Here is a 24636-nt window from a genome sequence, read left to right on the forward strand (position 1 = left end):
TGAGTGACATCGTGGTCAGGGTCAACAGCAAGCATATAATAGTGCTAATGGGCGATTTCAATGCGAGAGTTGGGAATAGAACTGAAGGATATTTGTTATTTTTAATAGAATTGAGCTAGAGGGTGTTTCATGTAAGTCTTTTCTCCCCCATAACGTCATACGTTCCCATGGACCTCGTTAGGACTTCCAGCACGTTCCACTATCCCCTCTTAGTTGTAATTTTAGGCCTGTAAATGTTTTTTATATTTGCTTTAATTTTGCGTATTTAAAAGATACTCGTCACGCTTCTATGTTTTGATGTCAATACACCGCCACTGCATCATATTTCTATCTCCTTAGTCATATTATTAAGTGTTATATTATTTACTACTGGTATTATTGTATTACTACATTATTATTATTATTATTATTATGTTATTTACTATTTTTATTATTATTATTATTATTATTATTATTATTATTATTATTATTTATGGTAACCGTACTTGTCCCTAAGCGGTCACAATTTGGATTCTATTAAAATAACAAATAAAAAATTACAAGAGATTAAATTACATAACAGCGCTGCAGATACTTTACACACTTGATTAACGGAATGATTACAAAACCAAAACACAAATGAAAGGATAGTTGATTAAAAGACAGGAGAAAGACTTCAAATTACGAAAGCGAGAATCTAGGGCAAACTAAGACACGTTGAATATTAAAACTTTGAAAATCACATTAACCAAGAAAATGCCGAAACGCAAAGGAATTAAATTAAATTAAACTAAATCAGAAAACGTTGATAATAACAAGAAAATAGCACTGAAATAACACTTACTTCGGAAAGGCAGGAGTTCCCGAGGGTAGCCCTCGAGCGCGAACGCTCGCTAGGGCGGTCGGATGGAAAATGACGCCGAGCAAACGCATCATTTTTCCAAAGTCGGCAAGAAGACCGGATATGGCCCAATTACAATCAACCAATAAGAAACAATTTCCACTAGATTCTCGTTTGCAAATACATTCGCATAACCATATATGGTTATTTCCTGTCTACAGACGCTAGATAAATTACATCACTAATTTCAACATCCCTAACCGCACGTGCGGTATAGACTGTTCCAAATTAAATGTTACCAAATTACATCATGATATACGAATCACTTTATCACTCTTGCAATGTTAACAATCCAATCTTGAGGTTTTCTTAATTTACATTTTACTATTGCCTGAAAGAAAAATTATTATACATATATTTCACCTACATAAACAAATATTCCAGCAAAGTCCAGAGTTCTTATTTCTTCATTTGTCAAAATTTTACAAACAAAATAAAATCCTTCAGATATGTTAAATTGAAAAAAAAAAAAAAAAAAAAAAAAAAATTACATTTTCAAACTCTAACTTCTTGCAACACACAACATCCAATTCCAGTTCTCTGTCCCACCACAGCTTACAGAAAGGGTGATTGGTAAATGTGGGGAAGATATGGAAGTTTATGGGAATGGGAAGGGTTTGCTGGACTTCTGTGCTAGCATGGGTTTAGCTGTTACGAATACATTCTTCAAGCATAAGGCTATTCACCACTACACATGGGAGGCTAGGGGTACGAGATCCATAATAGACTATATCTTAACAGACTTCCAATTCAGGAAATCTGTTAGGAATGTACGAGTTTTCCGCTGATTTTTCGATGATACAGACCACTATCTGATCTGTAGTGAACTAAGTATCTCTAGGCCTAGGGTAGAGAAAGTGAAATCTGTCTGCAAACGAATAAGGGTAGAAAATCTCCAGGACGAGGAAATTAGACAGAAGTACATGGATATGATTAGTGAGAAGTTTCAAACAGTAGACAGTAAGGAGGTCAGGATATAGAAAGTGAATGGGTGGCATACAGGGATGCTGTAGTAGAAACAGCAAGGGAATGCCTAGGAACAACTGTGTGTAAAAATGGGAAAAGGCGAACATCTTGGTGGAATGATGAAGTGAGAGCAGTTTGTAAACATAAAAAGAAGGCTTATCAGAAATGGCTCCAAACAAGGGCCGAGGCAGACAGAGATTTGTACATAGATGAAAGAAACAGAGCGAAACAAATAGTTGCTGAAACCAAAAAGAAGTCATGGGAAGATTTTGGTAACAACCTGGAAAGGCTAGGTCAGGCAGCAGGGAAACCTTTCTGGACAGTAATAAAGAATCTTAGGAAGGGAGGGAAAAAGGAAATGAACAGTGTTTTGAGTAATTCAGGTGAACTCATAATAGATCCCAGGGAATCACTGGAGAGGTGGAGGGAATATTTTCAACATCTTCTCAATGTAAAAGGAAATCATCCTTGTGGTGTTGCGAACAACCAAGCTCATGAAGAGGAGGAGGAGGAAAATGATGTTGGTGAAATTGTGCTAGAGGAAGTGGAAAGGATGGTCAGTAAACTCCATTGTCATAAAGCAGCAGGAATAGATGAAATTAGACCTGAAATGGTGAAGTATAGTGGGAAGGCAGGGATGAAATGGCTTCATAGCGTAGTAAAATTAGCATGGAGTGTTGGTAAGGTACCTTTAGATTGGACAAAAGCAGTAATTGCACCTATCTATAAGCAAGGGAACAGGAAGGATTGCAACAACTATCGAGGTATATCATTGATTAGTATACCAGGCAAAGTATTCAATGAATGGCATCTTGGAAGGGAGGGCGCGATCATTCGTTGAGAGGAAGTTGGATGAAACCCAGTGTGGTTTCAGACCACAGAGAGGCTGTCGGGATCAGATTTTCAGAATGCGCCAGGTAATTGAAAAATGCTACGAGAGGAATAGGCAGTTGTGTTTATGTTTCGTAGATCTAGAGAAAGCATACGACAGGGTACCGAGGGAGAAGATGTTCGCTATACTTGGGGACTATGGAATTAAAGGTAGATTATTAAAATCAATCAAAGGTATTTATGTTGACAATTGGGCTTCAGTGAGAATTGATGGTAGAATGAGTTCTTGGTTCAGGGTACTTTCAGGTGTTAGACAAGGCTGTAATCTTTCCCCTTTGCTGTTTGTAGTTTATATGGATCATCTGCTGAAAGGTATGAAATGGCAGGGAGGGATTCAGTTAGGTGGAAATGTAATAAGCAGTCTGGCCTATGCTGATGACTTAGTCTTAATGGCAGATTGTGCCGAAAGCCTGCAGTGTAATATCTTGGAATTTGAAAATAGGTGCAATGAGTATGGTATGAAAATTAGCCTTTCGAAGACTAAATTGATGTCCGTAGGTAAGAAATTCAACAGAATTGAATGTCAGATTGGTGATACAAAGCTAGAACAGGTCGATAATTTCAAGTATTTAGGTTGTGTATTCTCCCAGGATGGTAATATAGTAAGTGAGATTGAATCAAGGTGTCGTAAAGCTAATGCAATGAACTCGCAGTTGCGATCAACAGTATTCTGTAAGAAGGAAGTCAGCTCCCAGACGAAACTATCGTTACATCGGTCTGTTTTCAGACCAACTTTGCTTTACGAGAGCAAAAGCTGGGTGGACTCAGGATATCTTATTCATAAGTTAGAAGTAACAGACATGAAAGTGGCAAGAATGATTGCTGGTACAAACAGGTGGGAACAATGGCAGGATGGTACTCAGAATGAGGAGATAAAGGCTAATTTAGGAATGAACTCGATGGATGAAGCTGTACGCATAAACCGGCTTCGGCGGTGGGGTCATGTGAGGCAAATGGAGGAGGATAGGTTACCTAGGAGAATAATGGACTCTGCTATGGATGGTAAGAGAAGTAGAGATAGACCAAGACGACGATGGTTAGACTCTGTTTCTAACGATTTAAAGATAAGAGGTATAGAACTAAATGAGGCCACAACACTAGTTGAAAATCGAGGGTTGTGGCGACTTTTAGTAAATTCACAGAGGCTTGCAGACTGAACGCTGAAAGGCATAACAGTCTATAATGATTATGTAATGAATGTATGTATGTATGTTTTATTTGCTTTCTATTGATTTGGTCATTAATTTCAAGAACTGGAACAAAAATAACTTTTGTGAACATAATGATGTTTGCTGCATTTCCACTAGTGTATAGAGGCTTTTGGATGTGGACAGAATGGTACGAGCATCTCTCTTTAGTGATTTGACATGCCGGTCTATGCAGCAAGCTTGGCAATGGACCTATGGATCTCTGGAGCAGTCCATGATTTTTAACCTACAAAATAAGCAAAATAGAAGGCATTTTGAAGCTCTACACTAGTGTTAATCAGTGCTATGGAGTTTTGGTAGGTAGTTGTGTGGCGGTGAAGCTCCCTCAAACTGTAATTTCAGTGTGTTATACCTTGTGTATGCATCTAGAAAGGTATGTACTTTTAACAATTAGCATTTTACTATCAGACTGATAAATACGTGTGCATCGAAATTCTGAAAGAACAGTAAAATTCCAAATAAAGTGAGTACGGATTGTGTAGGTTAGATGTAAACAAAGAGTTGTGAATGCACTGTTACCAACAGACAATATCAAACTAAGGGAGTACTATCGCCGTTGAACTATCGATTCACCGTTTCGCAAGTTCTCCGCTATGAATTCATGTGTAAAATGTGGTAAAACTATTGGCAAATGGAATAGGTCACAGAAAATTAAGTGCAGAGCATGTCAGGGTTGGTACCATAGCAGATGTGTTGATTTAACAGAACAGGATGTGGACATTATAGAATCGGAGGGACGGTTGTGGAAGTGTAAGACATGTCAGGTTGTAGCCAGTGGTGATAAAGCCCAGGCGCCATCTGTTAGTGATATCTACCAACTACTAGCTGAGTTGAAGAATGAAGTAGCGAAAGTAAAAGCAGAGATGAAAAGTGTAAAGACAGAACTAGACAACGTGAAAATAAAGAACATGGAAACCGAACGGGAACTGGGCAAGAGTTTAGAATTAACTCATGAGAAACTTGACACAGCCGCGGAGCTAATTAAGCAACAATCAAAAGAAATAGCGCTGTGCTTAGAAAACATTGACAAACTGAAAGAGGAGAACCTTCAACTTAAAACGCAGCTTAATAATGTAACATTGCAGCTTGACGAATTAGACCAGTATGGTAGGAGAAATTCCATCGAAATTCATGGAATTCCTGAAACGAAAACAGAAGACACGCTGGAATTAGTGAAGGTGTTAGGTTGAGCATTGGCCATTGAAGTGAACAACGAAATGATCGACACCTACCACAGATTAAAGAAACAACCCCATCAGTCTTCGGCGGGAATCATTGTGAAGTTTGTGCGGAGAACAGATAAAGAAAACTTTATTCGGAGACGTAAAGTGAAGAGGAATCTGAACGCATCCCAGCTTGGCTTCCCAAGTAATGGAATAATCTACATAAACCAGAACTTAACTCCTTATCGTAAGAAGATTCTTGGACATGCGCGCAGATTGAAGAATGAGAAGAACTACGCGTATTTGTGGGTTGATCCTTCAGGCAACATAAAGCTTCGCAAGCGGGAAGAGGACCAGTACGTGTATAATCTGAAAACACTTGAAGAGGTCAGTAGGTTAAACTAAAATGACTTATCTCTCAAACTCATAATGGACTCTAATATAATTTCTATTTATCATCAGAATGTGAGAGGACTCAAGACCAAACTAAATGAGAATTTTGCGTAAATAGTACCAATTCAGAACATGATGTATTGTTAATTTCCGAGACATGGTTAAGTAGTGACGTCAGCAATAGTGAACTCTTGGATAACAGGTATAATCTATATCGTAGAGATAGAATGGGTACCAAGAGGGGAGGAGGGGTACTTATTGCTGTCAATCAGGAGATCATGTCACAGCAACTAGATTTAAAATTTAAGGATATTGAGGCAGTATGTGTTAAAATAGTGTTGCACCATCATGCATACTACATTGTATCTGTATACTTTCCACCTGCCAGTGATCTAGAAACATACTTAACATTTTATAATTTATTTGAAACTAATGAAAAACTTTAAAGCCAGGATATCATACTTGCAGGCGATTTCAACCTTCCATTAATAGGTAGTTCAGATTATGATATGTTAAATGGTGAAATTGCTACAAGTCCCTAGCTAATTTTATGTCTCTGTATCAATTGAAATCTCTCAATAATGTTTTGAATGTTAATGATAGAATTCTTGATCTCGTTTTAACTAATGTAAGTACTGTGAGTAGAGAGCAATATCCGTTAGTCCCAGAAGATCCACACCACCCTGCACTAACAATTCTTCTAGAACCAAGAGGTGAACGTGATCGAATAAAGCAAACTCGTACTATAGCGTATGATTTTCAGAAAGCAAATTTTCTTGGTATATATAACATGTTCCGAGAGACGGACTGGTCTGAGTTGGAAAAAATTGAAGATGTAGATGAAGCAGTAGAACATTTTTACGTGAAAGTAAATTCTGTATTTGAAGCCACGGTCCCCAAAAGAGCATTTTTTTGGAGAACTAAATACCCAGTTTGGTTTACTTTGGAAATAATCCATAATATTAAGTTGAAAGAATTGCATAGAAAACGACAAAAATTTTGTGATCATAGTAAACATATATATAAACAACTCAGGAAATATGTTAAAACCTTAATCAACAAAGCATACAATCGTTATATCTCTAAAATTCAAAACAACATCACGAAAGAAACTAAATCATTCTGGAATTTTATTAAAAATAAGCGAACTCAAAAAGATCCACCCTTACGGAGTATGAAAATAATATAACGTTAGATAATAGTCAATGTATTTCCAATGGTTTTGCAATGTTCTTTAAATCTGTTAACTCTTCTTCTCCACCTTCTTACGCTATTCCTGATACACCGTGATTACTGGTAAACGATTCCCTAGGAGTAGAATTTATAACCACAAGTGAATATAAAGCAGCTATTATGAAATTAAAGTCCAAAAAATCATGTGGCCCTGATAGGATACCTCCCTACATCCTAAAAGCATGTTCTAAAGTGTTACTCATTCCTCTTCTGAGACTGTATAATTTGATACTTAAGAAGCAGACATTTCCCAAAGCCTGGAAAATATCGAGAGTTTGTCCAATCTTTAAATCTGGGGACAATAAGATATATAAGAATTATCGACCTGCCTGTATTTTATGCGCTCCGTGCAAAATCCTAGAACAAATTTTATATTGTCGTATTTTCGCTCATGTAAAGAGGGCTATAAGTGAATATCAGCATGGCTTTATGCCTGGTAGATCAACCATAAGCAATCTTGTTAATTTGGCGCAGTATTCTTTTAATGTTCTACATAGGCAGGGAAATGTTGATGTAATTTACTTGGATTTTTCGAAAGCCTTTGACAAAATTGATCACGATATTTTATTGAAAAGGCTCTCTGAATTTGGAATGACTTCGACTGATTTCATCCTACCTTAGAGACAGGCAACAGTATGTAGCATATCGCAGTTGTAATTCAGACATTTTTTCTGTCTATTCTGGTGTTCCACAGGGTTCAAACCTGGGTCCGTTGCTGTTTAACGTTTATGTCAACGATCTCTCATCTAAGGTTAAGTTTTCAAACTGCCTTTTATATGCGGCTGATGTAAAACTTTACAAAGAAATAAAATGTGATGGAGACATCGACAAACTACAAAGCGATTTAAATCAATTATACGAATGGAGTATAGAAAATAATTTATATTTCAATATAAAGAAATGTTGCTTCATGAAAATTACACACGGAAAATTCCCTAAAGAACACGTGTACTCTATCAACAACGAATTACTGAGGCAGGTTAATTCAATTAATGATCTAGGAGTACGCATCACAAACAATTTGTCGTTTAACCCACACATTTATGACAATTAATGATGCCTACAAAAAAGTGGGCTTCTTAATCCGACACACCAGAGACCTGAATAATATCCAAGCCCTCACACTTTTGTTCAACACACTTGTGAGGTCCAAACTTGAGTACACGTCGGTAATTTGGTCTCCCATTTATAAATCTTATCAAAACCATGTGGAGAGAGTTCAAAAACGTTTCTTACGTTATCTTTACTTTAAAAAATATAACAGGTTTGTTCCTAGCGGCATAATTCACTATAACGATCTCCTGAAAGAAATTAACTTCACTTCATTATTAAACAGACGTATAATAAATGATCAAAAATACCTCCCTAGAGTTATCAATAATGTGGTAGATAACAGTTACTTTCTACAACAATTCTCGTTCAATACCTGGAAAGGCAGTTTTAAGACACAGACATCTCTTGTTTCTTCCTATTTCTAAAACAGTATTTTATAGAAGCTCACCACTGTTCAGAATGTGCACTACTTATAACGTCACAGTCCATAAATATCCTGATATTCATCTAGACTTTGCTGTTAGATACAATTATTATGTAAAATTATTGAAGAAGGCACACAGTTAAAGTAATGGTCGCACTATGCTGGGCACTTTGAGTTCAGTTCACTATTTCTGAAGGTTTACCCTATAGGTGTATATATGTACTATACTATATTTATACTTATTTCTTGGTTAATTTGTGTTTCATTTTAGTGTTTTATTTTATTTAAATTCATATAATTTAAATATAGATAAAGAAAATGTAGGGAAAACTTCAAACAAATTGTCTATTTGTACTCAAGATCTAATGTGCTGTTCATACTGATTGCCACAACTCATCTCTTACCAAACACATATATTTCATGCGTTACTTTCCATGATTTTCTTTTTATGTCAGTTGCTTTAACTGGTGTCAGTCTAAGATTGGAGTTATTTCTTTTGTAGATACTAATTCCTAATTTATTTTAAATTTCTGTATTTCTACTTTTTAATTCATTTTTAGATATTAAGTATATTCAAACTTGAAAAAGTATTAATGTGCTGTAAATTCCGTTTGCTACTCTACTTGTTAATAATGTTGTATATTTTTATTTTTAGATATTAAGTTCTTTCTGACATTTGTTATTTTTAATAATTAATGCATAGTGACTAAGCCACGTCTAATTGGAGAAACATCTCTGTTGGTGGTATGAAAATAAATAAATTTTTAAAAAATGTTGGTCTTATCTCAATTTTCATTTTTTGTGGACGTAAGGCTCTTTGCATCTTGGCAACTCATTTCTTAAAACACAAAGTTTCCTTGAGCACTTCTAATAGACATTCTTATAAAAATAAAAACCCTTTTTATTTCATTACAGACTGAGGAAATATAATACACAATCCTAATGCGAAAGTACTTGGCTTCAGAGATGTCTCTAAACAACAAATACCAAATATGTCCAATTTTACTATAACAGTTATAGCAGAACTTATTTAACAAAGAAGAGCAAGTGAGGAAGTATTCCCATAACCAAGACACAACATTGACATGACAAGATTTTGGGAAAAAATTTCATAAGGGGACAGTGAAGTGACATAGAAACATTAAGTTTTAAAAGAACCAAAGGGTTGAATGGCAAATTGAATAATAAATTTATTGCAACCAAATGGTCATAAGATATACACTTAAATACACTCAGATATACATCAATAATAATATACAATCAATGCGTGCAAAACATCATCGGTTATTGACACAATTGTGTCAAGCTTCATTTTCTACAGACACATTCGATGGCATGGTATATATCATATCGTTGGTCGCAGAAGACAAATACGCAGCCTGGTCTTGGCTTGTGAAATCCCAAGGTTCTGCATACCGTATGGTGGAACCCGTATATGACACACCTCGTGACTGTATGCCTCAGATCATATACAGCGCGCGTCCAATCCCTGTTTATCATCACATCAGTTGAGTAAAACTCATCCCATATCATAGCCCTCTTTGATTGCAGTTCTTGTAGCAACTCCCTGTAACTCCTTGTCGCTGAAAGTAACAGTCTAAATCTTATGTCGTCAATGAAGTACGTCTCCTTTGCAAGAATGTATACTAGTCTTGATAATGTATATTTAGAGACACATAGAACTCTCTTCAAGAATCTAGCCTTCAGACTTTCCAGCTCTTGTAGTTGTCTTTTCGAGAGATGTTCCCATATTAGTTCTAGACCATATATGGCTGTTGGAACAACTTTCGTATTAAACAGAGCCATGGCTGTCCCCAAAGATAGCTGTGGAAGGCGTTTAATATCACTAATGCTTCGTATAGCTGCAATGATTCTCTCCTTTAGGCGTATTGTGAATGTTGTTCGTATTACCTGTATTGTAATCCCCAGATATTTGTATTGGTTATTAACTCGTAACTTTTGTCCTTTACATAGGATATAATCATCATTAGATAATTTTCCTCCCCTCCTGAAAACAACCAATTCGGTTTTGTTCGCATTAAGGTCCATTTTATTTTCTTCTGCCCACTCCACGATTAAGTCCATGGCAACTTGTAGTTTCTCTTTACTCTCAGACGCAATAGCCATGTTGTCCACATACACGTATGCGTTAACCTTCCGTGTTTGCTTCTTTATATCTTTGATTGCATCCTGTGTGAAGGTATTAAACAGCAAAGGACTTAGTGGGTACCCCTGTAATAAATACCCCATTTGTCTGTCGGATCCACCTTGATGTGCAGAGATTGTCATTTATTTTAATATAGTTCTCCGATAGTATGTTGGTAACTAACCTTGTGAGCTAAGATACGGCCAATGATTTCCTCTACTTTTCTAACATGTTTCCGCCTATCTACTGTATCAAAAGCCATGGAATAGTTAATAAATATTACTAACATTTTGCCTTGCTTTTTCTGGTTGTTTCGTGAATATCTTGCAGGAAGCATTCCACCGTCATCAGAGTCGATCCCCCGGCACTAAATCCGAACTGTTCGTCAGGGAGAAGCGGGTCTGCTATTCTATTGATTCTCTGAGTTATCAGTTTGGTGAGAATCCTAAAAGCTGCTGATTCAAGAGCCACTCCATGATATGATTCCGGTTTGTTTACTTCTCTTTCCCTTTGTAGAGCTTCTTAACGACTGATTTTCTCCATACATTTGGAATGTTTCCTGTTTCCAGACACTTGTTCAGTAGTTCTAACCATACTGTTTCTGGGTAAGGGAGAGATGTATTCAGATATTCGTTGCAGAGGCCATCTGAGCCTGCTGCCTTGTTAGATTTTGCACTTGAGATCACTTTCCTTACTTCTTCTTGAGTGAAAGGACTGCATGGTTTAACTTCTCCTTCCATTATAGGTGTTAAGTTCCGTTTACATAGTATATTTTCCATGTACACCTCCCAGATCTCCATTGGTATGTCTGCTGGGAATCTTGGTTGGTGTGGATGTACTGCTTTGTAAGAGTTTTCCTTGATTTCTTTCATTAGCTTCTGATATTGTACTTCTATGTAGCTGGGCTTTCTTTTCCTTCAAAAGAGTTTTGTATGCCTTTCTAGCAGATTGATATTCTGCTGGGTGGACGACATCCATACTTTGTCTAGCTACTCACATTTTCTTCAAAGTTTCTTGCCTTACTTGGAAGCACTCACTGTCGAAGCTCTCTTTGGCTTTGCGGTTACCATTCCACGATTCAGTTGCTTCTTGTATGTAGTCCTCTATGAGAAGTGTTGCTTCGTCGATCTTTCCTGCTCTGATTTCTTGGAGCATATGCTCCGTTTCATTTGAGTTTTCCTGTAGTAGAGATGAGTTTAGATATCTCTTTAGTTTCATTTCATTACTAGGTCTTGTCTCTCTAGCTGGACTGCAGTACACGTTTGTGATCACTGGAATGTGCTTTCTCATCAGTGCACCATCAGTTTGTGAGAAGTTTTTAGGTCTGCACCTCTATGCCCTTTACTAGAATTAAATCTATAGTGCTTCCTCCGTTGTGGCAGATGTATGTTTGCATTTTCCGGTCATTAACTAATGTTAGTCCTACTTCAGGTAAGTATTCCAGAACTAAATCTGTTTTTCTGTGTGACCTGTCTAATGGACAGTTAAAGTCTCCTGCTAAAATTACATTGGGGTTGTTAGTAATACTATCAAATGCTTTCTGTATGTTGTCTATTATATCTACTGAGCGGCAATCAGGTCTAAAGTATGCGCAGATGATGACTCCTATTCTTGTTCTTGCTACCACTAAGTCCTCGTCCGTCATTAGCACATGGAATGGAGATAAATTTGGCTTGATTAGACAATGCATTCCGCTGATGGTCTGAATGGCAAATTTAAGATGTAATCAAGTAAATAAGGAGTTTGTTAAATTAACCCATATGTGCCAAGTGTCGACAAATAATATTGAATATTGTCGATCTTATATTGGTAAACCGAAAGAATATTTTTTAGGTGCATTGTTTACAGTTCATTGATTGATACTTACTGCACAGCACAAAAACAAGAAACACCTAATTTCACCCCTTATCGCGTGGCTGCATATGAAATATAATTCCATATACACTCAAGAGGATGACACTTCCGTCGCGATGAGTAATATTTTCTTATAATATTGTTACAGTTGAAAGTAAGATCGTACTGTTGTGTTAAACGTAATAAAGAAACGTGCCTTTGACACATTTTGAATTCACTTATGGCCGATTTACAGTTGATTCTGTCTAGCAGAGCACAAAAGTTCCACGTCGACATATGTCGACAGTGGGCCCGAATGGGATTGCCTCAGTACTGATTTAGAATTTTCATGTATTCTTCTCAGATTGACCGTCGAGCAGATCGTAAGCATCCTGGAGTATCACAAGACATCCTAGATGCTAATATATACATAGAACCACCTGAAAATGCTTTAGATAGTGACAGGGATAGCGATGATGATGATGATGATGATGATGATGATGATGATTATGATGAGTCATGTGGAGATATAAACAGACTCTCTGGTAATCAACTCCGGGCTGGTGCTGAACTAGTGTGTACAAAAATAAGTGAACTTTACCTTTTGACCCCAAAGGGCAAAGAGGAAAATTTAGACCCACTCTCCCCCTCTAGGGACACCATAACCTTGACGTCGGTGTGGGGGCTTGTGTGCTTGTTGATCCCGAGGGCTGTGCCAGCTTAGGGTTACCCATGCTGGATTGGCCTCGGTGTAGGGCCAGACTAACAAGGTGTCCCCCGAGTTGCCTGAGAGGTGTCTGTGCTCTTTAGATTTCATAACTATTTCTTCTCTTCTATACTCCCATTCTTAAATTTCTTTCCTCTTCCTGTCCAGCCAACCTCTCTGCCTCGGGTAGAATAGAATAGTATGGAGGTTTTATCCTCCCCCAATCGCAAGTTTCGGGTCATGGCGAGGTGATGCATGGCTACTGGGAGAGTAGTTCTTAGCGGCCCAACCCAATCACAAGTTTCAGGTCGTGGCGAGGTGATGAATGGCTACTGGGAGAGTAGTTCCTAGCGACCCACCTCCAGATACCGGGCGACCTCTGGAGTATATAGCCTTGCCTTCGGTACGTCAGGGCTCTGCCGAAGGTCGACCTTTTATATCCCGGGTACTCGTGGGACATGGATGGTTTTTTAGTTTGATTTTGGTTTTAATTCTTCGAAGGCTGCAGGCTTTAAAACTGCGTCTTTAAATTGTACCGCAAAGAAACGTAAACGTTTCAACAGAGCCGATGTTTTGTTCAATATTGAAACGTCTGAGGAAAATCTGCCTCGATTCCTGGTTGCCTCCAGAGTCGATGGACAGAGCTTCCTTCCAGAAAATCCGTTTCTAATTAGTAATGCTGTGGAGGATATTGTTGGTGGAGAGGTTGATGAGATGCGGAAACTACGAGACGGCTCCGTACTTATCAAGACCACTACGGTTGTACAGAGTAAGAAATTACTGGAAGCTACAATGTTCGGACCAGTACCTGTTAAGGTGGAAAAGCACAGGTCCCTGAACTCCATCAAAGGAGTCATCTTTCACAGGGACTTAGTCAAAGCCTCTGATGATGATTTCATCCGAAGCCTTGCACGTCGGGGAGTTTCTGACGTCAAGAGGCGTGTCGGAGCTAATCTTCACGACACAGGTGCTTTCATACTCACCTTTGACAAACAGACACTGCCCAAACGAATTAAAGTTTCAATGTATACGCTGACAGTTCGACCATATATTCCAGCACCTATGCGCTGTTACAACTGCCAACGGTTTGGTCATACATCAACCCACTGCCAAGGCTCAGCAACTTGTGGGGAATGTGGAAAAGGGGTACATACCGGTGTAGAATGCACACCACCACCCGTGTGTGTAAACTGCACAGGTGAGCATGCCCCCCGATCCAAGAATTGTCCTAAATTCAAGGAAGATCCAGGAGATTAAGACACTGGATAAACTATCTTATCCAGATGCCCGGAGGAAATTTAAATGAATGGCCCCTCTGGAATTCTCCGTCTCCTTTGCTGAGAAGGCAGCAAAAGTACCAATAACACCAACAAGTTTTGTATCAACCGCTCCGGAGAAACCATCAACTAACAAGCAGACAGTTCCTCACAGCACCAGTAACCAAGAAAAGAGAGAACAAATCGCAACAAAGGCATCGGTAGGCAAGTTATTGCCAAAAAATTCTGGAAAGGGCGCTTCTCAGACACCTTCGGCTGAGAAGTCCTCTAGTTCAAGTGCGGGGGGAACGACTTCCCCAAATTTGGCTGGAAAATCTTCTTCCAGCCTTCCTACCAACGCACAGGTCATGAAGGAGGAGAAAGGGAAGCCACAGCGCTCCCCTAAGAAGTTGGAGAAAAAGTCTTCTCCAACCCCGTCGGGGATCACAGCATCCCCGAAGAAGACCGGCAACCAATCTGCCGGTTCTCCTTCAGAGAATAAGGAAACGGTGGGTAAGAACGAGAGGCCCAGACACCCTCTTGTTCGATCAATTTCTGGGGAACTCAGCTCTCCCAGGAAGAAGGCCCACCATTCAAAATCAGAGAGCACACCATCTACGGAGGGCTCAGCCTCCAAGTAACCCCCTGCTGGGGACGCAATGAAGACTGAAGCCATTATTATTGTAGGTGGTGACTATGACATAACGAACACCGACAAAGACGGCGGAAATTGGCAGGTAGTTGACCGAAAGAAGGGCAAGCAATTGTCCTAAATTCGCATCGCTACCAATCCACACAATGGCACTATTGCAGTGGAACTGCAGTAGTTATCACTGTCGCCTAGCTGAGTTACGTCAATTGATATCCGCTTATGCGGCCTCCATAGTCTGTCTACAGGAATCTCGTTTGAGGCCTGGACACGACACGACTATGAGAGGATATTGTCTTTATTCCAAAGACAGAGTAGCTGTGGATGGCGCGGCAACTGGGGGCGTTTGTACCCTAGTTCGCTCCGACATCTTCAGCGAAGAAGTACCGCTCCGTACTCAGCTAGATGCAGTTGCAGTTCGCATTCCGTTGCCAGTAATGACAACGGTTTGCAACGTGTACATTCCACCGGATTACGATCTTGAAATTCGTGCACTACAAGATTTGATCACTCAGTTGCCTACTCCTTTCCTCATGCTGGGAGACGTGAACGCCCGTAACATACTATGGGGCTTTCCATCTTCCTGTCCTAGGGGGAGGATGCTCGAGAGAATGATCAACCTGTTTGATCTTTGCGTGCTTAGTACAGGGGAACCGACACATTTCAGCAGTGCACATGGCACATTTTCACACCTGGATGTCACTTTGTGCAGCCGTGCGCTAGTTCCCCTGCTACGGTGGCAAGTTCACGACGACCTCTGTGATAGTGACCACTTCCCGATAATTCTGTCTCTCTTGAATCAAAGACAGTCCGAAGTACCCAAGCGCTGGTTACTTTGGCGGGCAAATTGGCCAGAATTTACAAAACGCGCAGTGATGGCTGATGATATGCTGGAGTCTGTTGACGACCACGTCTCTTGCATTACTACTGGAATTTTGGCTGCTGCAGTGGAAACAATTCCTTCCTCATCCAGTATTCGTCGCCGGAAACAGGTCCCATGGTGGACGGACGAAATTGCAGCAGCCATACGTGATCGCCGACGGGCTTTTAAGCATTATCGTCGGAATCCTGCGATGGCCAATCATATCGCATTTAAGCGTCTGCGCGCGAAGGCCCGTTTTTTTATTCAAGAAAGTAAGAAAGCTACGTGGGAAAAGTATGTGTCATCCATCACGGCACATACTCCATCACAAGTGTGGACTAAACTCCGCCGTATTGTCGGAGTACAGAATGTGCCCTGACAGATGTCTCAAGGATATCCTCACCCTATTCAACAGAATATGGAGTGAGGGAGTGTTTCCATCTCAATGGCATGAGGGAATTGTAATACCGATTCCCAAGCCAGGTAAAGATCCAAAACTTCTGGATAGTTATAGGCCAATATGCCTTACAAATGGCCTCTGTAAGGTATTTGAAAGTATGGTTAACCGGCGTCTTGTGTGGGCCATGGAAAAGGAGGGTCTCTTGTCTAACTACCAGTGTGGTTTTCGCTCTCATCGGTCTGCCACTGATCACCTGGTCAGACTGGAGAGCGCCATTCAGGAGGCCTTTCTCCGGAAGGAACACCTAGTCGCCGTGTTTATTGACCTGGAGAAAGCTTATGACACTACCTGGCGATATGGAATTCTCTCCACACTACACCAGTGGGGATTTCGGGGAAATTTGCCAACGTTTATTGAGAACTTCATGTCCCTCCGTCTCTTTCGAGTCCGTGTAGGGAATATTTTTTTCTCAATATTACGTTCAGAAAAATGGAGTACCTCAGGGATCGGTACTGCGTGTCACGCTGTTCGCAATCGCCATCAACGGCATAGTTGCCGCTGCTGGGCCCGCAGTCGTTCCTTCGCTGTATGTAGACGACTTAGCTCTACATTACAGCTCCAGAAGGGTGGCGTTTGCTGAGAGACAGCTTCAGCAAGCTATTAACCGAGTCGACAGATGGGCCCTGCAACACGGTTTTCGATTTTCAGCAGCGAAAACCTCTGTTGTACACTTCTGTCGACGTCGGCCAGTGCATCCCGAACCAGAGCTCCGCTTGCGAAACAGTGTCTTACCAGTGGTTGACACCTACAGATTCCTGGGTCTCCATTTTGATAAGAGACTTACGTGGCAGCCCCACATCCGTCAGTTGAAGGTTGCCTGCATGAAGAGACTTAATATGCTTAAGTTTCTCAGCGGCACTTCGTGGGGGGGCTGACCGTGCGGTACTGCTGCGATTTTACACGGCTACGGTCCTCTCCCGGATTGACTATGGAAGTGCGGCTTATGGCTCAGCATCAAAATCTACGCTGAGCCTTTTAGACAGTATTCACCATAGTGGAGTAAGGCTGGCAACGGGTGCTTTCCATACTAGCCCCATTCCTAGCCTGCTCGCTGAAGCGGGAGTTCCACCTTTACGGATAAGGAGGCAGCAGTTACTCCTAACGTACGCTGCCAAAATTCGTGAAATGCTGCTACATCCAAGCTATCAATGCATCTATCGCACCCAATACTACCAGCGGTGCCAAAACCGGCCGAATGCCACACGGCCGGTTGGGTTTCGAATTGATAGCTTGTGTCATGATTTGAAATTTTTTTTTTTTCCTACGTCGTACCGACACAGATAGGTCTTATGGTGACGAGATTTGAATATTGATATCGGTGGTTGTCTTGAACGAACTCTTAGCGAGGTACCTCCGTGGTTGGTTCCGCGACCGGATATACGTCTAGATCTGCTCCGTGGACCCAAGGTGAACATGGATTCCTCCGTTCATCTGAGGTATTTCCAGGACTTCGTTCACCAATATCCGGCTGCGAGACTTATCTTCACGGATGGTTCTAAAATCGGAGATAATGTTGCTTGCTCTTTCGTCATTGATGATATGAGTACGAAGATCTCGCTCCCTAAAGCATGTAGCGTGTATACTGCAGAGCTTTACGCCATCTTAGAGGCTCTGCAGTTTGCACTAAGTGACGAAAGAAGCCACTTTCTTATGTGTACCGATTCGTTAAGCTCTCTGCAGTCTATTGAAACCTGTTTCTCGCAACACCCACTGGTGCGGCAGATACATGACCTTCTAGCCAGGTTAAGGGGTGCTGGCACCAGAATCACTTTCGCGTGGCTTCCAAGCCACGTTGGGATTGCGGGAAACGAACTTGCGGATGAAGCAGCACAGGAAGCTGCACTTTTACCTCCAAGACCTGCCAATGTACCTGCTAAGGATATTTGTTCTCAGCTACGTCGAACCATCTTGGCGTCCTGGGAATCGGAGTGGCTAGATATCCAAACTCCCAACAAGCTGAGAGCAATTAAGAAGACAACTACTGTGTGGCGGTCCTCTTTCCGACCTTCACGAAGAGAGGCCATAGCACTATGCAGGCTGAGGATAGGTCATTTACGATCTACGCACTCTTATCTCCTAAAGAGGGAAGACCCCCCCAGTGTGTTCTTGTGGTGCCGACTTCACCGTGGCCCACATCCTCACAGAGTGCACCGATCTCTCTGGCCTAAGACGGAGCCTCGGCCTGCAGGAAACACACGAACGCATACTAGCCGATGATGCGGCTACTGCTGATCTCGTCATCCGCTTTATGTGCGACAGTGGACCTATCAATGGTATATAAATTACAAGTGTACTGTTACTCAGGGAACGTACGTTCCCTTTTGATATGTTAGTAATCCTTTTGGCCTAATTCTATAATTGTTTTTCGTTTTATTTTGTACTGCGTTTCCAAATTCCTTTGTTGATAAACAATTTAGTTTTACTTTTTTTAAATTCTTTTCCACTTATTTGTTCAGAGAGGATGATTACCTCGTTGTACTTCCTCTTAAAACAAAAATCACCACCACCACCTTAGACCCACTCGGCTTCACACGGTACATCGTTAGGGCATATATCCGATCTTGTGCCGCTACGCGTCCACATGCAGGAACACCGAGTACGAAAGTATCTTCACGCGTGTTGCCAGAAGTGCGTTTCTATGGGGTATCCCACAAGAGAGAAGCAAGTGCGGTGCGCTCAATGTGGTAAAGCTGCCAGAAAACGGTGACAAAAATGTAATGTTGGCTGCCGCGTCCTTTGCTTCGATGCATTTCACTCACGCTAAACCAGACTGAATGACGAAAAGCTGAGTGTAACCTCAAAACACAGACTAAACTGTTTTGAAGTTCTACTCGTAGTTTTCCTTTTTCACTATTTTCAGAGTGATCATACTTGCTGAAACTTTGGTATTATGTGTGTAACAAGTTCTACAAACATACAGAGATTGTCCTTTTGTTTTGAAACAGTGTGTATTCTAAATTGAGACAAAACTGTTCCTCATTTATATTTGAATCATATATTTTGTATTATTGTGTGCTTATTCAAGACTTGTGTGACTAATATTTACTAAGTGATTAAATATTACATTCATATGAGCTTAAAATGTGAAGAAAAGTTCCTTTATTAACCCTGTCTTTTACCCTACCAGTCGATGCTCACTGTCGACATATGTCGACACAGTAAATCTCCGCGAAAATATGTTATTGAAACCTAAAATCATCATCAACCCTTTCATTTAGGTTACAAACAACTGTGCTTACAAAATATATTGCAATATTCCACAGAAAAATAATTTGGGCAGATATGGGTTAAGTTAGAAGATAAGCATAATAAATCTTCCTTTCCCCGACCTGCAGGTCCTCATTCAACGTCCCGTCCCCCATCCCACCCCACCCATTCTTCTCTCTCCCCCTTTTTGAATAATTTCACTTTAAGTATAATTAAGGTATTGTTTTAAGGATTTTTAAGTTGAATGTAGTTCTTTGTAAAAATTTCTTCATCTAAGCAGTGAAAAAAGTAGTTGAGGATATTCCTACGAAACATGTACTACTAGTTAGCTTGTTTTAAGCAAATATACAGTATCAAAAGGTCGAAATTCTCACTTTTATTCTATTCCTGTGATACCGAACTTTGATACAGACCATGAAGCTGATTACTTGCAACTTGTAAATAAAGAAATATTGCCATATACCCTCTGTCTTTCCATCAACTGTTTCATATGGAAATGGGGTCCACTGTTGATTCGCCATTTCTAAAACCATATTACTCCTCTTTATACTGTCCTTTCATCTTTTCTCTCAATCTTCTTTCTATTATCCTTTCCATTATTTTTGCAGCTTGTGATATGAGTGTGATTTCTCAATAGTTATCACATACTTTTTTGTCCCCCTTCTTACACACTGGTATTAATGCCTATTTCCCATTTCTTTGGCACACATTTGTGTATCTGTATATAGTACATATTACCAATCCATACAGCCATTTAGACCTACAGGCCCAGCTGCCTTTTTAAACAGTCTGTTAAAATTGACATACCAAATTTGGTTTAGCACAAACTGAACATAGACAAGATACTACATTGCGATATTAAACATTACAACTTATGTTTAATAATGCCGCATTTTTCTAATCAGCCTTTTCTTCTTTCACCAAGGGTAATGCAATAAGTTTTACCCTAACTCGGGGGCTGGCAGCTCGTCATAGATCATTTGAAAATGTGAGAACATCTCTGGATTATTGCAGCATCTAGGTTCCCAGCTACTACCCTAACTTATCCACCCATTTTCTTCACAAGATCATCATTACTTCTGTGTGTCAGAATTAACTTGAGACAGTTTTAAATAAAGCATATTGAGACATTTACTATTCCCCTTTTTAGAAGAACAAATTTAGTAGATCACAAGCTCCTAAGGAGAGAAAAATTATTTTTCAGAAAAGATCCATATCCCCTGCATTAAATTCCTATGCAAGCACTAGGAGAAGTTTGTAATACATTTTGACTTTCACATGTTCCTCTTTGTGCAGGTTCTGCAACAGTTTAATATATTATTTTTCCTCGTATATATATGATGTAGTGTACTGCATCTCAGTTGTCATATTTATCCATTCTGTGAGTACAAAGTGTTGCAGAACTGAATAAATTTTGTAAGAAAATTATCCTTTACTGACTGATATTGCAGTTCATCTGAAGGCCTTATATCAATCGTGAGCTTCATTAAAAGTAAGTACAGAACTAGGTTAACTGATGAACATTTGGAATCATACATTGAACTCTGCATTACAAATCATATTCATTATATATTACGAATATTTCAATTGTAAACACTCCTCTTCAGAAGTGTATGATTTGTACCATTTACAATTCAATTTTTTTTATAGCATCACATCAGGTGAAAGATGTATTTTTCCAACCTAATTTTTAGCACTGAATTTAGCAGTCTATTGTGTTAATACAGTAGAAGTATGTTATAGTGAGAATTCATAATGGCAAAAATTGTACTCACTATAGCGCATTGTCTTTATTTCCGAGTTTTTTATGTAAAAGTTGGGCGAGACCGCACGTCTATATGAAACGGCAATCGGTTTATCAGAACTATGGCTTAATAGTTACTTTTCTAATTCTGAGACCATGTGAACACGTATGCTCAATTTCATTCTGATTAATTGTAGTAGTATCACTCCTGTAGCTTCTGTGGCACACATTCCAATTTTCTTGTTCAGACAGCATCACCTAAAATTCTAATAATAAATAATAATGTTATTTGCTTTACGTCCCACTAACTACTCTCTTACTACGATTTTCGGAGACGCCAAGGTACCAGAATTTAGTCCCGCAGGAGTTCTTTTACATGCCAGTAAACCTACGGACATGAGGCTGACGTATTTGAGCATCTTGAAATACCACCAAACTGAGTCATGATCGAACCTGCCAGATTGAGGTCAGAAGGCCAACGCCTCAACCGTCTGAGCCACTTGGCCCAGCACCTAAAATTCTAAATGAAACAGTTGCAAGTAACTTATTATTCACAACTTTGGGGTGACGTATTGTCACATCCTACCAACGCATTGCATTTAAAGCTGAACGTCTCCAGCCTTTCCTATGGTATGTTGCACTTATATAACAACATTGTAAGGTTTCTATGTATTATGTTCACACTCTCACACTTTTTTGTCTTAAGTTGATCTCAACAGCACTGCATTTGAACTCATTTTTTAATTCATTTTGACTGCACACTCATGTGGACTTATATGTTATAAATAGTTTTAACACTAATGATGGTCCTTAAGAGTCTGAAAACTTGTTACATAATAAAATAGTGTGCTGATACAACTGTTTGTTGATTATTAATAATAATAATAATAATAAATTCAATATAATCACCAGAGTGCATAAATATCAATAACAGAAAAGTAACACACACTTAATCACTCATTATAATGGATGCATCATTGGGTTCTCGCTGTAACCGAGGATAATACACAGTTTTATATAGAAATTTTCAAGGGACAGGAAATGACTGTTGTTACAACGGACTTCTCTATACAGTATATACAGTACTCACTATTACGAACTTCTACTGTACTCCTGTTGGCTTTCTTACCTGAGCATGTGTTAATACTAAATTTATATTGATTCAGAGGAGGAGGAGGAGGAGGAAGAAGAAGAGGAGGAGGATGATGAAGAAGATGAAGAGGAAGAAAAGAAAACAAATGCTCGGCTTGTGAATGACGCCCATCATTCAGCCGACGAAACTCCTACTACAACAAACTACACAACAGGTTGGTCATTATGTTGTCTCTAGTATTTTCTCAGTTATGGCTAGAGTGAGAAAGCAAATCTCTGCCCCGGAGGTTAAGGGCACTATGTTGCAAATATGCTATTTTACAGGAGATATAAAGGAATGTTTTCTCTATGTTTTTGCACTTGTATACAAGGTGTCCAGGTTAAAGGTATAATAATATAAAATTTAATAACTTGTGAAGTAGTGGAGATATTTACTTGAGGTTTGTTTCCACAAGTAGGGTAACTCAAAATGTTTGTTTACATACCTAATTAATAAACCCAATATGCGCACCATTAGTGGCGCGACAGACATCTAATATGTATTCCACTTCCCTCCAAGTGTTCTGTAGCACTGTAGGTGTAACGTTTGCGATAGCTGCACGAATGCGATGACGCAGATCTGGTAGATCACCAACTGGTGTCTGGTACACTTGATTCTTGACAAACCCCCACAGGAAAAAATCAAGTGGCATAATGTCAGGGCTTCTAGGGGGCCAAGCAATTGATGGACTACCTCTCCCAGTCCAGCGATCTGGGAACTCACGATTCAAGAAATCCCTTTCACACAATGAAACCTACACCAGCCTTTGTGTGATCCCTCATTGATACTCCACTGTAGAGAAAAAGGCAGACATCATCCAGAGTTTGACCACCTTGACCTTTCTTTTTGGTCTCTGTGATGGATAAATATTGTACCTTTGTCCATGAAGTGTCGTGGACTAGATCAAGTTCCTTTCCATTGATACTTCGAATTATAAATTTACTCATTCGGGACAAATATTTCAGGTTCCCCATGGGATTCAACATCTGTATCATCTGATGGCCAGGCAGGCATCAGTTTTTGAAAATGAGACAGTCTCTCATAGTGCATTGGCACTGCCGGTGGCTCCATGTAGCCTACGCAGTGGCCTCTACGGTATGCACTAGCGAAGCGCTGGCAACCAGGAATGAGTTAGCTGGAAAATTTATAATCTCCAATAACGGCAACTCTGTTGGTATTACTTCGAATTTTCCATGTCTCAGAGATCTTATTTCTATATCCTCGCCAATTCACTTTCCTTATCAGCCTACTTCCTGGTACATTAACTATACCCAACCAGATTGCATTCTCGTAGGACCTTCAGAAACTGATCGATCCCCCATCATTTGGTTCAACTGGTGGGCCAGTTCTTTTACAAGGAGGTGTCTCTAGGAGCTAACATGTGACAGTCGCAGAGGTGCCAATCTTTGAAGTGAGTTATCAGTAATCTCATTTTTAACTCGCGCACCCTCTCCCTCAAAACGTTTAAGAGACAAATCCAAAGCACCCCGTTTTCCCTTTCCAGCAGCAATATGTTTTAAAGTATATCATATTGCACAATACAATTTGCTCATTACCTGTTAGTTCTGTGATAAAAACTTTGTAGCTTGTTTCGCACCCAGCAGCTGCTTTTCAGTGTAGTTTTCTTTAAACATGCTTTCCCTTGAGATGACATTTTCGTCTTCAGAACCATAAGCGATTCCAGTGTAGATGTGCTTAATGTAGGCCTGAATTATATCTGATTTTTCCTAACAACACTGAAAACTCTTTCTGTGGGAGAGTTACTGTGAGGTACACTTAATACTGCAAATACAACATAACTTGAAGTTTTATACTTTGTCCACTTTCAGTTTTAAGCCCTGCAATGTTGACCCAGTTCACATCAATGTTAGATCCATGTACAATATATTCAGGGAAAGTATCACACTGGTAAACTGCAAATTCCTCTTCAAGTGTGTCATGTTCACTTTCCTTGACCAAACTTGAGAATCTTCGAATAAAATATTCAAGAGATGAATAGGAAACCTTCATTCTGAAAGAGATGTCTACAACTTCGGCATGATGAAGAAATTCAGAAATTTTTGCTCGAATTACCAAGCCTTCATTGGCTTTCTGGTATTTCCTCCTTTTGAATTCGACACTCAAAAGGGAGGTAGATTCTGACTCCATAGAACATGGCTGAACAAATCTCTCTAATAGGTTAGTTAAAAGACGAGTAAGTTTTCTCCTAAGAGGATGTATGGCTGGAGCATCGTGTTGCAGAAATAAATTCACTGAGTTAAAGACAGGAAGTGTACTCTGAAAAAAGTAGCAAAACAGTTTTGTGTGTGGGGTCTCGTATGAATGATTTTACAGTTTCAAACTGCTTGGTGCTCTCATTTTTATGGTGGGGCTCACTACGAAACATGAGTGCTTCCCACTGCTCAAGAACTTGGATTAATAGACTGATTA

General features: G+C 39.7%; 1 protein-coding gene across 5 annotated transcripts in view; it reads left to right on the plus strand.

Moving 5' to 3' along the window:
- Nucleotides 1-24636, plus strand: part of RIC-3 (RIC3 acetylcholine receptor chaperone) — a 292250-nt gene that overhangs the window by 236096 nt on the left and 31518 nt on the right. For all 5 annotated transcript variants that reach the window (XM_068227672.1, XM_068227674.1, XM_068227673.1 and 2 more), the window contains one exon: nt 22241-22381. In XM_068227672.1, coding sequence (XP_068083773.1) covers nt 22241-22381 — 141 coding nt within the window. The remainder of the gene's footprint in view (nt 1-22240; nt 22382-24636) is intronic.

The sequence above is a fragment of the Anabrus simplex genome, chromosome 5 (assembly GCF_040414725.1).
Source record: "Anabrus simplex isolate iqAnaSimp1 chromosome 5, ASM4041472v1, whole genome shotgun sequence".
Classification (NCBI taxonomy): domain Eukaryota; kingdom Metazoa; phylum Arthropoda; class Insecta; order Orthoptera; family Tettigoniidae; genus Anabrus; species Anabrus simplex.